The 15,341-nt window shown below is 34.5% G+C and overlaps 1 protein-coding gene across 3 annotated transcripts; it reads right to left on the bottom strand.

The window, feature by feature from the left end:
* Positions 1 to 2,338: 2,338 nt before the first annotated feature.
* LOC122276100 (probable 3-hydroxyisobutyrate dehydrogenase, mitochondrial) lies at positions 2,339 to 15,015 on the bottom strand. 3 transcript variants are annotated; one of them, XM_043085568.1, is made up of 10 exons: positions 14,732 to 15,009; positions 13,719 to 13,807; positions 13,361 to 13,475; positions 13,083 to 13,233; positions 11,968 to 12,050; positions 11,673 to 11,768; positions 6,090 to 6,232; positions 5,198 to 5,282; positions 3,446 to 3,525; positions 2,339 to 2,890 (listed from the first exon to the last, which is right to left on the bottom strand). In XM_043085568.1, the coding sequence occupies exons 1-10, from the start codon at positions 14,849 to 14,851 to the stop codon at positions 2,803 to 2,805; spliced, it is 1,050 nt and encodes a 349-aa protein (XP_042941502.1). In that variant the 5' UTR covers positions 14,852 to 15,009; the 3' UTR covers positions 2,339 to 2,802. The 3 variants fall into 3 exon arrangements, 2 of the variants coding, with proteins under 2 accessions (XP_042941502.1, XP_042941503.1); XM_043085569.1 differs by having other exon boundaries at positions 13,719 to 13,857; positions 14,732 to 15,008; XR_006228752.1 differs by lacking the exon at positions 2,339 to 2,890 and having other exon boundaries at positions 3,490 to 3,525; positions 6,058 to 6,232; positions 14,732 to 15,015.
* Positions 15,016 to 15,341: the final 326 nt, after the last annotated feature.

Genomic DNA, 15,341 nt, shown 5'->3' with positions numbered 1-15,341 from the left:
ACTTTTATTTTTTTAAGTAATAAAGGAAAATGCTACAACAATTAATTCAAGTATTGGTGGATAATGGCACATTAACACAGTAAGACTGAAAATTGGGCGAAAATTTAGTATATAGTATTTTCCCGTTAATGTTTCCTCAATAAAATAATGCTTATACTCTTCATCCAAATCTCCTGAATTTATAACCTACCTCTTCATAAACCCTTTGATATAAATATTCTCGAATTCTAAAAAATTAAAAAGGTAAAACTTGAAGAAAATATAAATAAAATATAAAATTTTAAAGAAAACTCAATAAAGGCAAATAAAAAAACATAATTACTTAATAATATATATTTTTTAAAATAAATAAAATTTTTGTTCACAAGCAACATAACAAACATAAAACTGAAACAAAAATATGAAAATGGATATTATAAAAAGATCATGATTTATTTTTTTAATTTTTTCTCTTTTATAATATTTTACTAAGAATGTATATTTCTAATTTTAAAATGATTATAAAAAATGATTTTTAAATTGGGTATGTCACAATTTCTTAGTATAAAGTTTGGCGTAATTAAAAGTTTAACAGTAGTTTGAGGGACTTGTATTTTTCTTCAATTATAAAATGAATAAATAAGAATATTGTAACTATTTTGATGAAATAAACTTTTTTCATAAGTTTAATTAAAAGTTGAATTATTTATTATAATGTGTATGAAAATTTAGGAAAGTTGTAATGATAAGATTAGATGAAAAACTTTTACAATCCAAAAGAGTAAGATGTAAAAAAAAAAAATTATATAATTATATTTTAAAATAATATTATTTTTATAAAATGATATTATTTTTATAAATTATTTTATAAAAATAATCCATATTTAAAAAAAAAAACTGTGTAAAGAATTATAAAAAATTGAATTTGTATCATTTTCCAAAAACAAAAAAATTGAGGAAATGAACTTTGTTTTGAAATGCTCCTTTTATAATTTTATTCTTGTACTCATTGCATTTTTCTGGACATCAAGATGGCTCAAAGGCTAAGGTCTTTTTTGTGTAATAAGGAATTTTCAATTCTCAAATATTTTCTTTCCAAACATTACTTAAATATAAAATATTTTTTAATTTTAAATATTCAACATTTTCATCAAATCATAACCTAATTATTATAACTTTTACAAACTTTCAAGCACAACACAAAAATAATACAAAATTTTCAAATTTCAAAGTAAAAATAATATTTTAACTTTACAATATTATTATTTAACTTTTTCTCTCTCATTTTCTAAAGTGTAGTCACACATGGGGGATCCTGACTAGGATCCTCACAAGTGCAAATTTTTTTTTTCTTTTTTTCATGTATTTTTTAATATTTTTTTAACAAAATTCACAACATCATTAAAAACACTTCCTTAATCATTAAATAAAAAAGATACCGCTATCGGGATCCCCATTTGTGGCTTTAGTATATCTATTTTTCAAATCTATTCAAATATCTTAACTCAAATAATTTTACTACTGTTGAAATACATTATGAAATATTCTAAGGGTTTATTTAGGAACACAAATCATCTCATCTCAAAGTTTTTCAAAACTTCTTTCCAAACATCACTCAAACAAAAACATTTTTTAATTTCAAATATTCAACTTATTTATTTAGTTATTACTTAATCATTATAAGTTTATCAAATTTCCAAACAAAATATAAAAAAAATACAACTTATTCAAATTCTAAATAAAAAATAATATTAAGAAATTATATTATAATAATGTTATAATCTTATAATATTTTTATTCAACTTTTTCTTTATCATTTTTTAAAACCCAATAAAATATATTAACTCAGACAATTTTACTACTATTTACAAACTATTTCACTATTATCTAAAGAGTTTTCATATCATTGCATTCTCCAAACATCTCCTAAGTGTCCAAACAAGCCATATCTAAGGCCTCTAAAAAAATCAAGAGCATTTTCAGATAAAGTTTTGTGTTTATTCTTGCCAATAATAATAATAATGTAAAAGAAAAGCTTAAATCAAAGATAAAGCATATGAATTTTTCAAAATGGTATGTGCCCTAGAAGGTATTTCGTGTAACCATAAATGAAGGAAAAAGATAAAACACCCTATGAATTTCGTTATTACATTTAATTCAAAGTCTATTTTCTTGCTAAAAAAAAAAAAATCAAGTCTATTTTCTTATTTTATTTTGCTATATTTAGCACATATTTCTAAATTGTAGTAAATGGAGTAATTTTACATATCACACCCCTAGGCCCATCCTACTAGAATAAGGTGGTATTGTCCATCAACTTTTGAGTTTTTCTTTAAAACAATAGAGGTTGATCCAAAAATACTAAAAAGTAATCATTATATAAAGAAATAAAAATGAGATGTAAATGACCTTAAAAAAAAGTTGATTTACATCCTCAAGGAGATGTCAATGGAATCAGCTCCAAAAAGGATTTATTGAAGCTTTTTGTCAATGGAATCAGCTCCAAAAAGGATTTATTGAAGCTTTTTCCAAACTGTTATAGAGAGAGAGAGAGAGAGAGAGAGAGAGAGAGAGAGAGAGAGAGAGAGAGAGAGAGAGAGAGAGAGAGGTTTTACAGTGCTTTCTGCAACCATCCTTTTATGTCAAATAGACAAACGACAGCAGCACCAAATTCGACTAGCATAAAGAAACAGACAACTCTATCAAACAGGAGTAGAGTTAAACATGAAGCCCGTGAAATGGCAGGGTATGATGACACAAAAAGGATAAGATGAGCTTTTCCAAGGTTTGAGCTTCTTCTTCCAGAAAACTTTATTGCTTGAACTAAAACTCATCCATGCCTGAGTAATAATGACGGAAAACACAGGAGAAGTCCCTGGCCTCATGGCCATCCTGGCAGAGTTCTGTATATCTGTAGCAAATAATTAAAGTTTACTCGGTTTCCAGTCATATTTATTAAATTTATATGCTTAACATGTGACAGAAGAAAAGATAAAAAGAAAGGAAAATAATTTATATAGTCCCGGAATGTATAAGTCTTGTACACTCAATTTGAAAAGTAGAAAAAAACTGGGATTCACATGAAAATACTAACTTTTTCTTAGTGGGTTTCATTCTTTTCAAAAGAAGTAGTGCACATGAGTTGCATATTTTAGGACTGTATGTATCGTAACTCTAAAATAAATATACCCATTTATGTGATGATGTGATAAGCACATGACTTTAAGGTTAACTATACTGCAAATTTGAGAAACCTTAATGATGGAGCAATATTGCAACCGATCTCATCGTTAAAGGGGTTGATTGCTCAAATTGAAACTTTAGGGTAGAATACAAATGAACAAATAGTTTAGGATTAAAAGGCAAAATGTTACACAAATTATGTACAAGAAAATATAATTTGTATTACACTTGAGGTTATATTTATTAGGTTCAGGAGTTGGTATATAAAGGCCAAAACACTTACATCTCCAGAGCTTGGGACGTCAATGGGCATTTTCGACCAACATCAATGGCCGATGCCGCAGCAAGGTTTAGGTCTTTAACCTGCATCATATAGAAGAACATAAGCATGAATGCTCAACTACTCATGCTGTGTGTACAATCATCCAAAGACTATTGGAGGAGAAATTAAGACCATTTTCCAGCTTGTCTCAAACGATCTTCCATGGCATGAAGGAATAATTGATATTAAAGAATGCATAATTAACAAAAGCTAGCACATGAATTGACCATCTAAAACGAACCAGAAAACACATTTATATTGAAATGAAGATTGATTTTAATGTTATAACAAAGAACTAGAACCTTCAACGAAAATTAAACTTTACAACTCTAAAGTACCACCTCATTCTTGAACACACCACCAAACTATAACTACTTACAAAATTACAATTCATCTCCAAATCCAAATTTCTGTTACTTTAGCTAGAAAAAAAAATGAAATAACTAGAATGTGACTAAATTCCTGTTTTGTTTTGGTTTTGGTTTTGCATATTAGGCTCATTTCTCACTACATGTCTTTCCATCCAAGATAATGACTAAGGTCTCGTTTGGTTACATAGATGTGATGAGAAATCTGTGAATACTAGTGAGATAATTTGTGAATAGTAGTTAGGATTTTTATCGGGTTTTGAGAAAAGAGAAAAAAAATTGAATAAAAAAATTATAAAGTTAAAGAAGTTAAAATCTAAATTTTTAATATTATTTTTGTTTTGGTATTTGAAAATGTTGAATTATTTTTTTAGTTTTATTTGGAAGTTTGGGAAAGTTGAAATGATTAAATAATGATTAGATGAAAAAGTTGAAATGTTGAAAATTTGAAATTGAAAAATATTTCTGTTTGAATGGTATTTGGACGTTGAGATGAGATGATTTGTAAGGTTTCTTAAACCAAACCATGCCTAAGTCTAATAGAGGGCAAACATATAAACTTGGATTTAGAGGGTGGAATGTAACTAGTTATAGTTTGCTCGTATATTTAACAATGGAGCGGTAATTTAAGAAAGTAAAGTGTAATTTTCCAAAATTAGAGAAGGTTAGCTAACATATACATGACATCTAGACGAGGAAAATGAATTTAGACATTGATTATAGTGTGCGAGCACATTGATGTAAGAGAAGAGTTTTCCATACTTATCCCAAAGTTACAACTAGTCTACATATGTGTGTGCGCGTGCACGCATGCCTTTCTTTTCTCTTTATTTCTTTGGTCATTTTGATTGAAGCTAGGCTTGTTTCTTTAGATATTAGTATGTCCTTACCATTTTCTTTCCTTGCCCTAATGGGAGGAGGTAACACCATATGCATTAGATTTAGGACATTGGAAAATGAGAGATCAAACATAAGCACTTCTCCTGACAATATGAATGGTGTCCATTTCTATACAATCGAGTGCGATGCAAGTACTGGTGTCGCATTATGAATGAGGAATATAGATTAAATATCTATAAAGTCAATCTTATGCATAGACTATACCGCTTGACTGAGCTTAGATCTTGATTAAATAAAAAGATATATCTTCTCGCAGAACACAACATAGGTTTTCACATCCCATCTAAGTTGTGGCCCACTGGATAAAGTGCCCACCTCCCAATGATTGAGCAACCAAATGAAACTGAGGGTGAAGGCTCAAGACATCTTTGAGCACATGGCCATGTTTTGTACATTGATATTAATACAATTATATTCTCAAAAGCAATAGTGTTAACTCACTTACCATTAGCTTAGATGCAAACCCACCATCATAATTTCTCGAGGAGGGTGCTGCTTCCATCACTCCAGGAACCGGATTGTAACTGTCACTGCCATTCAAATTCTGTAAGTACTAAAAAGTCTTAAATACTAATTACCTAGATAAGATTTAAATTTTCTTAAAACTGAGCCACATTAACATTTGATGTGGTAGAAAGCAACATGCACTTGAAGGATCTGGTTGGCCATGGGTTCCTACATCCACCAATTTCTTTGTAGTCATTATACAGGAATGTGGCTGCTCTTGGCTTGCATAGTTTTTTATGTTCCACTAGGGAAATCTCATTTGAGAGAGAAACTCAATTATACTTATCTTCTAAATCTCTAAAGATGACTTCTTATCAAAAAAATCTTTCAGACAACTATTGATCTACGACATCTCATGCTTTACTGAAGCTAATATTTCTGATGGGTTTTTATTTGTTTGATGATGTGTGATATACACTTTTGGCCCGCTTCTTAGAAAGCTTTTGGGATTGAAAATGGTAACAGATCCAAAAAAAACACAAAGGTAAGTGAAAGGAAGAAAAAGACAAGTTCGGGAAACTATGTTATGTGTCTGCAAGGAACCTTTTTTTTCTTTCCTTCTCTTTAATTTTTTGGAAGTGCTACCAAATCAATAGTACTTTAAGGAAGTGCTACCATGTCAATTTTATTTCCTTTAGCATCTATTCACATTAAAATTGTCGTTTTGCACAAGCTCCAGAATTGATTTAGAGTGCTGGTGTTTCCAATGTGGTCTTGCTCAAAGTAGTGATACTCTCACATACACAAACATTGAATACCTACTCCAACAGTAAGCACTTTAAGAGTATCGAATCTCACCAACAGGTGAGTAGTGGACAAGTGCTAAATACCTACTCCAACAGCGAGCACTTGAAGAGTTGAATACTCTTGTCAGAGTGCTGGCACAAATTCCCAGAGACTGACCAAGAGCAAGGGCTTCTGAGACACCAAGCATGCTAACAGCCATTGCCAAATTATTGCAGATCTTTGCTGCCTAAACAACAACGATGCTCAAAGCGTAAAATACGCGCAGCAAAATCTGATAGGGTAAGAATTAAGCACAAGTTCAAGAACAAGCTGTGAACCATATTTCCTTCAGTTGATGGACTGTTATACAGGTAGTAGGGAAGTGTGTGCTTGTGACGAATAAGGGCAAGGGAAGGAGACCTGATGAGAATGCCCAGACAGATATAACTTGATCCTACCTTAAAAGTTTCCACCTTTCTCAGCATACAACATTTGCCATATGTCACTCATGAATGGGGAACTACCACACAAGCAACATGAAGACTTAAGCATGATCAAGGTATTTGTTTTTAATTCAAACTTGAGTTGACCAGGGTTGGATCCATTTGATTCAATTAGTTATGCTCATGTCCATATCTGCATTACAATAATAGACAGATACCTTCCCATCCAAACATACATGTATATATGGACAAGCTAGAAATACTTTCAGTGTCAAGATACATATACGGTCAGTCGTATTGGAGATGAGAAAATAAGAGGTAGAATATGTTAAATTATGCCACAGAATCACTGCATAGAGAACCAAGTAAAATCAAGTGATCAAAATCTCCATTACCACATGAATCAGACTGTGAAATACTAAGGCAACAAACCAACTGAACAATCTAATTGATTCTTGGAGTCTACCAAGTGATAGTCTTTAGCTCTCCATTGGACATCTTGAGAGTATCTTAATCATTTATTCTTATGCCACAGCAATAAGGTTTCCTTCATAAATGGTTCTGATAGTGAAAGATGCTTGATAGGACCTAAAATAGCTCTTTGGTATGCTTTAAAATTTTTTATGATGCTTCACTCGCTTGTATTAATTTTTTTGATAAATAATGTAATCTTATTCAAAGCACAGACGGGTAGAACCCAAATATACAAGAGGTATACAATAGGATACAACCTGTTAGCCTCATTAACGGGGTTTATAAAATTATCTCAAAGGTGCTAGCAAACAGGTTGGGGGAGGCCATTGGCAAGATAATTTCAAAGCCACAAAATGCCTTCGTTAGGGGTCGTCAAATTCTAGATTCGGTCTTAATAGCCAATGAATGCTTGGATAGTAGATTAAAGTCTGGTATTGCAGGTATTATCTGTAAGCTAGACATGGAAAAGGCATATATGACCACGTAAATTGGGACTTCCTCACTTATCTACTGATGAGGTGTGGCTTTGGGGAAAAATGGTGTAGGTGGATTAGATGGTGCATTTCAATGGCAAGATTTTCAATTTTGATCAATGGTAGTCCAAAAGGCTTCTTTAACAGCTCGCGAGGGTTAAGACAGGGGGACCCATTGTCCCCACTTCTCTTTGTCATCATCATGGAGGCCCTGAGTAGGATGTTAATGGCTTTAGTTACCAACGGTCTGTTGACTGGATTTTCAGTGGGTGATCTGAATAGGGATCTTATCTCGATATCCCACTTACTTTTTGCAGATGACACATTACTCTTCTATGAGGCTGAACAAGAACAACTTAGGACACTGAAAGCACTTCTGTTATGCTTCGAAGCAGCGTCAAGTTTGAGAGTGAACCTTGATAAATCAGAGCTAGCCCCAGTTGGGAATGTCAGTAGCACTCGACAGTTGGCTAGCACACTGGGGTGTAAGGTTGCTGCTCTCCCTATGACCTATCTGGGACTACCGTTGGGGGCTGCTTCACGAACCGTATCTATCTGGGATACAGTTATCGACAAAATATAGCGGAGATTGGCTGGATGGAAGAGATTGTACTTGCCGAAAGGAGGCCATGTGACCCTGATAAAGAGTACTCTTTCTAACTTACCTACTTATTTTCTGTCTTTATTCCCTATTCCAGCTTCTATGGCGGCACGGATCGAAAGATTGTACCGTGATTTCCTATGGAGTGAGATGAGGGATGAATTCAAGTTTCACTTAATTAGTTGGGATAAGGTATGCAGACCAATTTCTTCAGGTGGGTTGTGGATAAAGAACTTGAGAACTTTTAATCAGACACTTCTCGGGAAATGGTTATGGAGATACAATATGGAACCGGAAGCATTATGGAAATTAGTAGTTGATAGCAAACATGACAGCTTATGGGGGGGCTGGTGCACTAGAGAGGGGCATGGGTCTTATGGGGTGGGGATTTGGAAGCATATAAGAAGAGGGTGGGGGGTGTTTGCCAACCATACTAAACTTTTGGTGGGGGAGGGCACACGCATGAAATTTTGAAGAGACATCTGGTGTGGGAAGGAGGCACTGAAGGATTCATTTCCTTCTGTTTTCTGAGTGGCTTGTGATCCAGAAGCTTCGGTGGCGGACCTCTTGGTTGGTTCAAGGGACCAAGTCGATTGGAATGTCACTTTCTGTAGAATAGCACATGATTGGGAAGTAAATAGCTTCGTGGCTTTTTTCAGCCTAGTGTACTCTATGAAGCTGAATAGACTACATGAAGATAAGTTGTGGTGGAAACCTGCGGGTAAGGGTACTTTCTCGGTTCGCTCTTTTTACAAGTCACTTACAATTATACCAAATTCTCATTTCCCATGGAGAAGCTTGTGGAGGAATAAGGCGACTCCCAGAACACTTTTCTTCACTTGGACAGCAGCTCTGGGAAAGATTTTGATTATTGATAATCTACGGAAGCGTCGGGTTATCATTACTGATTGGTGCTGTATGTGTAAGAAAGCTGGTGAGTCAGTAAATCATCTCCTGCTACATTGTGAGACAGCTAGAGCCTTGTGGTACAGCTAGAGCCTTGTGGTGCGAAGTATTCAGTCGAGTAGGGTTAAATTGGGTGATGCTGGAGTCAATGGTTGAATTATTGGCCAGTTGGGTGATACCGGGTGGAGATCCACAAATCAAAACGGTGTGGAAGATGGTCCCTATTTGCATTATGTGGTGTATTTGGCAAGAGCGTAATGAGAGAACATTCAAAGATAAGGAGCAGACAACAGAGGAGCTTCGTTCTCTATTTTTCAATACTTTATTCCTGTGGACTTTAGCTATAGACTTTAATGGCTTCAATATACATGATTTCCTTGCGACTTCTATAGCGACCTAGATAGGTCTTATCTCTTGTATACCATCTTGTCTACTTGGGCTATGCCTATTATTTTTTTTTATAAGTAAACACAATCTTATTAATAATAATAGGCATAACCGAAGTAGACAAGATGGTATACAAGAGATAAGACCTATCTAGGTGGCTATAGTAGTCACTAGAAAGTCATGTACATTTTGTCCATTGAAGTCTATAGCTAGAGACCACAAGAATAAAGTACTGAAAAATAAGATACGGATCCCCTCCATAGTCCACTCCTTATCTTCGAATGTTCGTTCATTACGCTCTTGCCAAATGCACCACATAATGCAGATCAGTACCATCTTCCACACAGCTTTGATTAGTGGATCACCTCCCGGCATCGCCCAGCTAGCCAATAATTCCACTACTGACTTCGGCATCACCCAATTTAGTCCTACTCGGCTGAAAACTTCACACCACAATACTCTAGCTGCCTCACAATGTAGCAGGAGATGATTCACGGACTCACCATCTTTCTTACACATACAGCACCAATCAGTAATGATTACCCGACGCTTTCGCAAGTTATCGGTAGTCAATATCTTACCCAAAACTGCTGTTCACATGAAGAAGAGTGATTTGGGAGGCGCCTTATTCTTCCACAATCTTCTCCATGGAAACGGAGAGTTTGGTATAACTGTAAGAGCCTTATAATAAGAGCGAACCGAGAAAGTACCTTTACCCGTAGGTTTCCATCATAGCTTATCTTCTTGCAAACCATTCGGCTTCATAGAATACAGGAGGTTAAAGAACTCCGCGAAAGTGTTTACTTCCCAATCATGTGCTGCTCTACAGAAATTGACATTCCAAACGACTTGATCCCCTGTGCGAACCACTAGGTCCGCCACCGAAGCTTCTTGATCGCAAGCCACTTGGTATACCGATGGACAAGAATCCTTCAATGCCTCCTCCCCACACCAAATGTCCGTTCAAAATCTTATACGTGTGCCCTCCCCCACCAAGAGTTTAGTATGATTGACAAACGTCCCCCACCCTCTTCTTATTTGCTTCCAGATCCCCACTCCATACGCTCCATTCCCCTCTCTAGTACACCATCCCCCCCATATACTGCCTATTATTATTAATACTACTGTTTTACTGATAAAAAAAAAAGGATACAACCAACTCGGGGAATGAAAAAAAGAACGCAGTTCCATGAATTCTAAAAAGCTGGAGGAATGGAAGCTATTGTGTGCCAGAATCCAAACAAAACCTTATTGAATTGCTGCCCTTGGATATCATTGAGGAGGTTGTTTCAGAGTCATAGGAGTCATCAGAGAGAGTTTTGCATAAGGTAAAAGGTTGATGGCTTGTGAGGGGTTTGAGGAAGAGTTTATGGCATTGTTACTGCCATTAAATCTAATCAGAATCCGTATGTTTTCTTCTAGATCTTTGAATAGAAGAAATTGACAATTAAAGAGGTTGATGCATTCTATTAATTATGATAACAAGCACAGTAACTATAGTAGAGGTGGAAGAAAGAAGAGGGAAACATCTTTTTGAGAATGAAGCCTAAGATATTGTCTTGGAATGTATGAGGGCTGAATGAGAGGACAAACTATCGAGGATTAATAACTTAGGAACTGGAAGGACTAAATTGGAGATTGTCTAGGGCTATTGTATAAACAATAAAGCTAGTGAGGCTGTCAACATATGAATTGGTGTTATATGGGTGCGAGAGGGTCATGAGGAGGAATATTACTCATGTGGAATGGAATGGCAGTGGAAACAATTGATGTTTGTGTGGCAGAATATACTGTAGCATGTGATTTTTAAAATGTTGATGACAACTTTGAATGGGCTTTTGCAGGTGTTTATGGTTCTAATATTGATCATGATATACAACTAATTTGGGAAGAGTTGATGAGTCTAACCAGTTGGTGGAACCTACCATGGTATATGGGTGTGATTTGACACTCCCAAGCAATGTTGAAGTTAGATTTCATCTCTCATGCGACTGCATTTAAAGTGGCTCCAATTCAACATTCAATTCTGCCTAGAAAGATGAGAATACAAGGAATGGAAATAGGCAATACCTACAATTGATTTATTTTTTGTTAAATAAATAAAAAGCCACATGGTTTCAATATGAGATCTTCATTCTCTAATATCCTATTGTTTCTTAATGTCTCATCCCAACAATGTGCAATGACGTATTATTCTCTGTTAGTCCAAGTTAATCAGAAACAGGCAAAAGCAAAGTAAGATCGGCCTCGGAAGGGAAATACAACAAACTGATTTAAAAGTGTATACCGAGTCTTAAATAATTTCCTCTATCATTATTGACACATACATATACTCAATATGAACAAAATTAAAAAAGAAACAACAGCAGAATGTGGTGACTTCCAGTAAAGAAGAAAACTTACTGAACCATTTCCTGCTTTCCCACAATATATTGTGTTTTTCCCCATTGAAAGTAATAAGGGTTTTGCAGCCAGGTAAGCTTCCTCAGACCCACCAACCTGGACAAATGTTAGTCTTTGTTAAGATATTGATTATTACCAGGACACAAAACTTTGGTGCCCGAAATATATACATCACTGAGGGAAAAAGTCTGAAGTGTTTCCATGATGGCAATGTGTCATTTTTCAATCTTAACACCATAATTAAATCAGAATGAATTAAACATCTGGACATCAAAGGTCAAAAGCGCAATTATACCATGAAAGCAAGTGTCCCAGCTTCTGCAGCAAGAACACCTCCAGACACAGGAGCATCCAACATGACAGGGTTCACCCGATGATCTACAAATAACACAATCAGCCAGTCCTTAAATATAGAAAAAAAAAATGCGACATACGATATGGTTAAAGATAAAAATTACAAGATTATTTATCAAAACTCTAGTCTCCTCCCCCCAATATAAAGAATGTAAAAAAAAATTCAAACACATTGATCTCTGATTCAAATTTAATACCATGGCAAGTTTCATGGAAAGCATCCACTACTCAAAGCAAGATGAAAATGTAGTTTAAAGGCAACTCTAATTTTTAAGATGAGTATGATGCTACATACGTATTTCATGCTAAAGTGATCCATACCTTTAAGATATGTCTAGATTTATGGTACATGTCGTGAAAGCTCTAATGCATGAATAATAGATTATTCAGTGGATGTGGCACTCTTTCATTCCACCCTGTAGTTTCGTAATTTTAATACTTGACGGATACTTTGTTTATATCTCTTGCTTTCCTCATAGATAAGGATGGTACTTTTAATATTTATTTTGAATGTTTCATGAATTAGATAAATCATATTAGCTTACCGTTTGAGCAAGTAACTCAGATTAGGATTTTTTTTTTGTCAACTCAGTACCCAAGAGTCATGGATTCTCAGACCTAGCACCCTTAGCAGGATTGTATTCTAGTTTATGAAATTGGTGTTGTCCAAGAGTGTTTCCCAACTTTTTACATATGTAACTCTTTCATTATGTAATTAGTTTATCATTCCTTCTATTTTCTTCTTCCGTATGGATCTTGAACAAAGTTGAGAGAGAGAGAGAGAGAGAGAGAGAGAGAGAGAGAGAGAGAGAGAGAGAGAGAGAGAGAGGAGAAGACATTAAAAAACTAATGAGTGCTCCACATCCCTACTCTGTGGATACACTACTTTATAGCACTACTATGCCAATGGCCATCTGCACACATAGATCAGAGAAGTAAATTATGATAGGCAAATGGATAAACTAAAATATATAATGGACAAGCAAGAATGCGGAATCACTAGCTGCCAAGTCAAGTTAAAACAGTCTGCTTAGTACTTTAATTTACTAGTTTTACCTTTCTTTTCCTTTAAAATACATTTAGATACAGTCACGGAAAGCTTTCTCGATGTTTGGGGATCAATGGTAGATGAATCTATTAATAACCATGGTCTTAGGAGATTTCCACCTTGAAGCAAACCATTTGGTCCAGTGAACACATCAAATACCTACATAAATTTTCAGTATTTTGATTCAGTCATCAAACTAATATTCACAGCAACAAGCAATGAAATAGATTTTTTAGAGAGAGAGAGAGAGAGAGAGAGAGAGATGGATTTATAAATTAAAACTCACATGAGAAGAAGATGGCAACATTGTAATTACGACATCACTTGCTTCTGCAACTTCAAAAGGTGTTTCTTTTGTAGAAACTCCCATGTCAGAGAACTTCTTTAAGACATTACAGTTTCTGAAAACAATAAAATATCCCAATTTAACTAATATCACACTTGAAAGGGCTTTACTGCTATGAACTACAAGCTCATTGGCCTCCACACATACAGAATCATTTGAATTTGAATTTGCACCGAGTGAATCATCTCGTTTCAAAATGTACAAATGAAATAATTAATTGAAGTCTGACTAATTTTTTTTTTTTTTTCCCTTGGCAAGTCATGAAGAATTCAAAAAAGAAAAGAACTAAATACATTACATGTCATGAACGGCCACTTTGTATCCTGCCTTTATTAGATTATGCACCATTCTGGAGCCCATATTTCCCAGCCCTATGAACCCAACACTCTGTAATACATCAATGGTTTGAGAAGTAACTCCGCAAAATGCATAACAATCTAAAAACCAGGAAGGAAAACACCAGATTTTCAGGTGGGTAGAGCTAAAAAAATCTACAGTGGTCAATGCTAACTTGATACTAGAAAAGCAAGAATAATCAGGTAGCCCATACAATTTCAAATGCCCAATTGAGAGGCATCACTAAACTCAATTAGAGTCCAATATAGAACCCATCCCTCCCCCCACAAAAGGAGGTCTCCATATATCTGCAAATAATTGCAGAGTAACACAGAATTGGAAGCCCAAATCACGCTTAGCAGTTTCAGAGCCTGATTTGTTCCTTTAAAACATGCATCCCATTATAAGTTTGAATTATCAAAGCCCGTGAAGTAACAAAGTTCATGTTCAAACACAAAAACTGTTTCATTCACAACAAAGAAGCTGGCTTTTCATTCACGTATACTAAATAATAGTATGCCCCAGGGAGCTTGTTTTACTCTTAGAAGTAAATCCCACCAAAGAGATGAAAAGGGGAAAAGGTCTCAAGACAACATGAAATTGCGAAAAAGCAGCTGGATTCTGTAGCTTACAGTTCACAAGAATAAAGAATACACATATGTATTTAGGCAGACGTGTATCTATGTATGTATATATACTAACTGAACATGTTTATTCTCCCGCTTTAATTGTCATGTTTTTTTTTTTTTTTTGTAAGTAATTGTCATGTTTTCTATAGGTGCCATAGATACATCCAGACGAAGAACCATCAAAACAAACATTTGCCCATCAATTTTCTCACATACCCAACCGAGAATCAGCACAAGTAATTGATCATTTGTATCCAAGAGCCTAAAGGACCCAGAACTATTGGCTTAAGGAGACGAGCATATAAAAGCTGTTAAAAGGCCAATAAGAAGAAGAGGAAAAGCTCACCTCAAACTGAGATGAGGAAAAACGGCGTATCGGAGAGAAATGAAAAAGAGGGGATAAGAGTGTAGGCTTGCACTTGGAGAAAGAAACAAGTGCTCTCGCCCTGCACATCGCCATGGTCATCTCTTTCACTGCGTTCTGATGAAAACAGCTTTAATCACGATCATTGGACTGTCGATACACGTAAGGGGAGATAACAAAACGACAAAAATTATAGGATTTGTTTTCTTCGTTATTTTGCTGCCAACTCTGTTGTTTTCTTTTGTTTCGGAGAGTGGAAAAGTATCATATTCCATCCGGCCCATTGCACGGCATAATGCACATTGTCTGTCGGAGTTTATGATATGTTTGGTCGATGAAAATTTTAATTTATTTAAAATTAATTATTGATAAAATTTATTAATTTTTAACTTTTCATAAAAAAAATTAAATATATCTTAATATATTTAAACAAATTTTGTAACTTATTTATATTCAAATACATCTTAAAAAAATCAATAAAATATTATTATTCATAGATCAATTTTGATCATTTAAAATTACCTTAACATCCAAATACAACCTTAAAAAATTTTCCTTGCATTTTTCATTTATAAGTAAAATAATCAAAAAA

The sequence above is a fragment of the Carya illinoinensis genome, chromosome 9 (assembly GCF_018687715.1).
Source record: "Carya illinoinensis cultivar Pawnee chromosome 9, C.illinoinensisPawnee_v1, whole genome shotgun sequence".
Taxonomy (NCBI): domain Eukaryota; kingdom Viridiplantae; phylum Streptophyta; class Magnoliopsida; order Fagales; family Juglandaceae; genus Carya; species Carya illinoinensis.
Note: the sequence above shows the minus strand (reverse complement) of the source record. Positions and strands in the feature narration are given on the sequence as shown.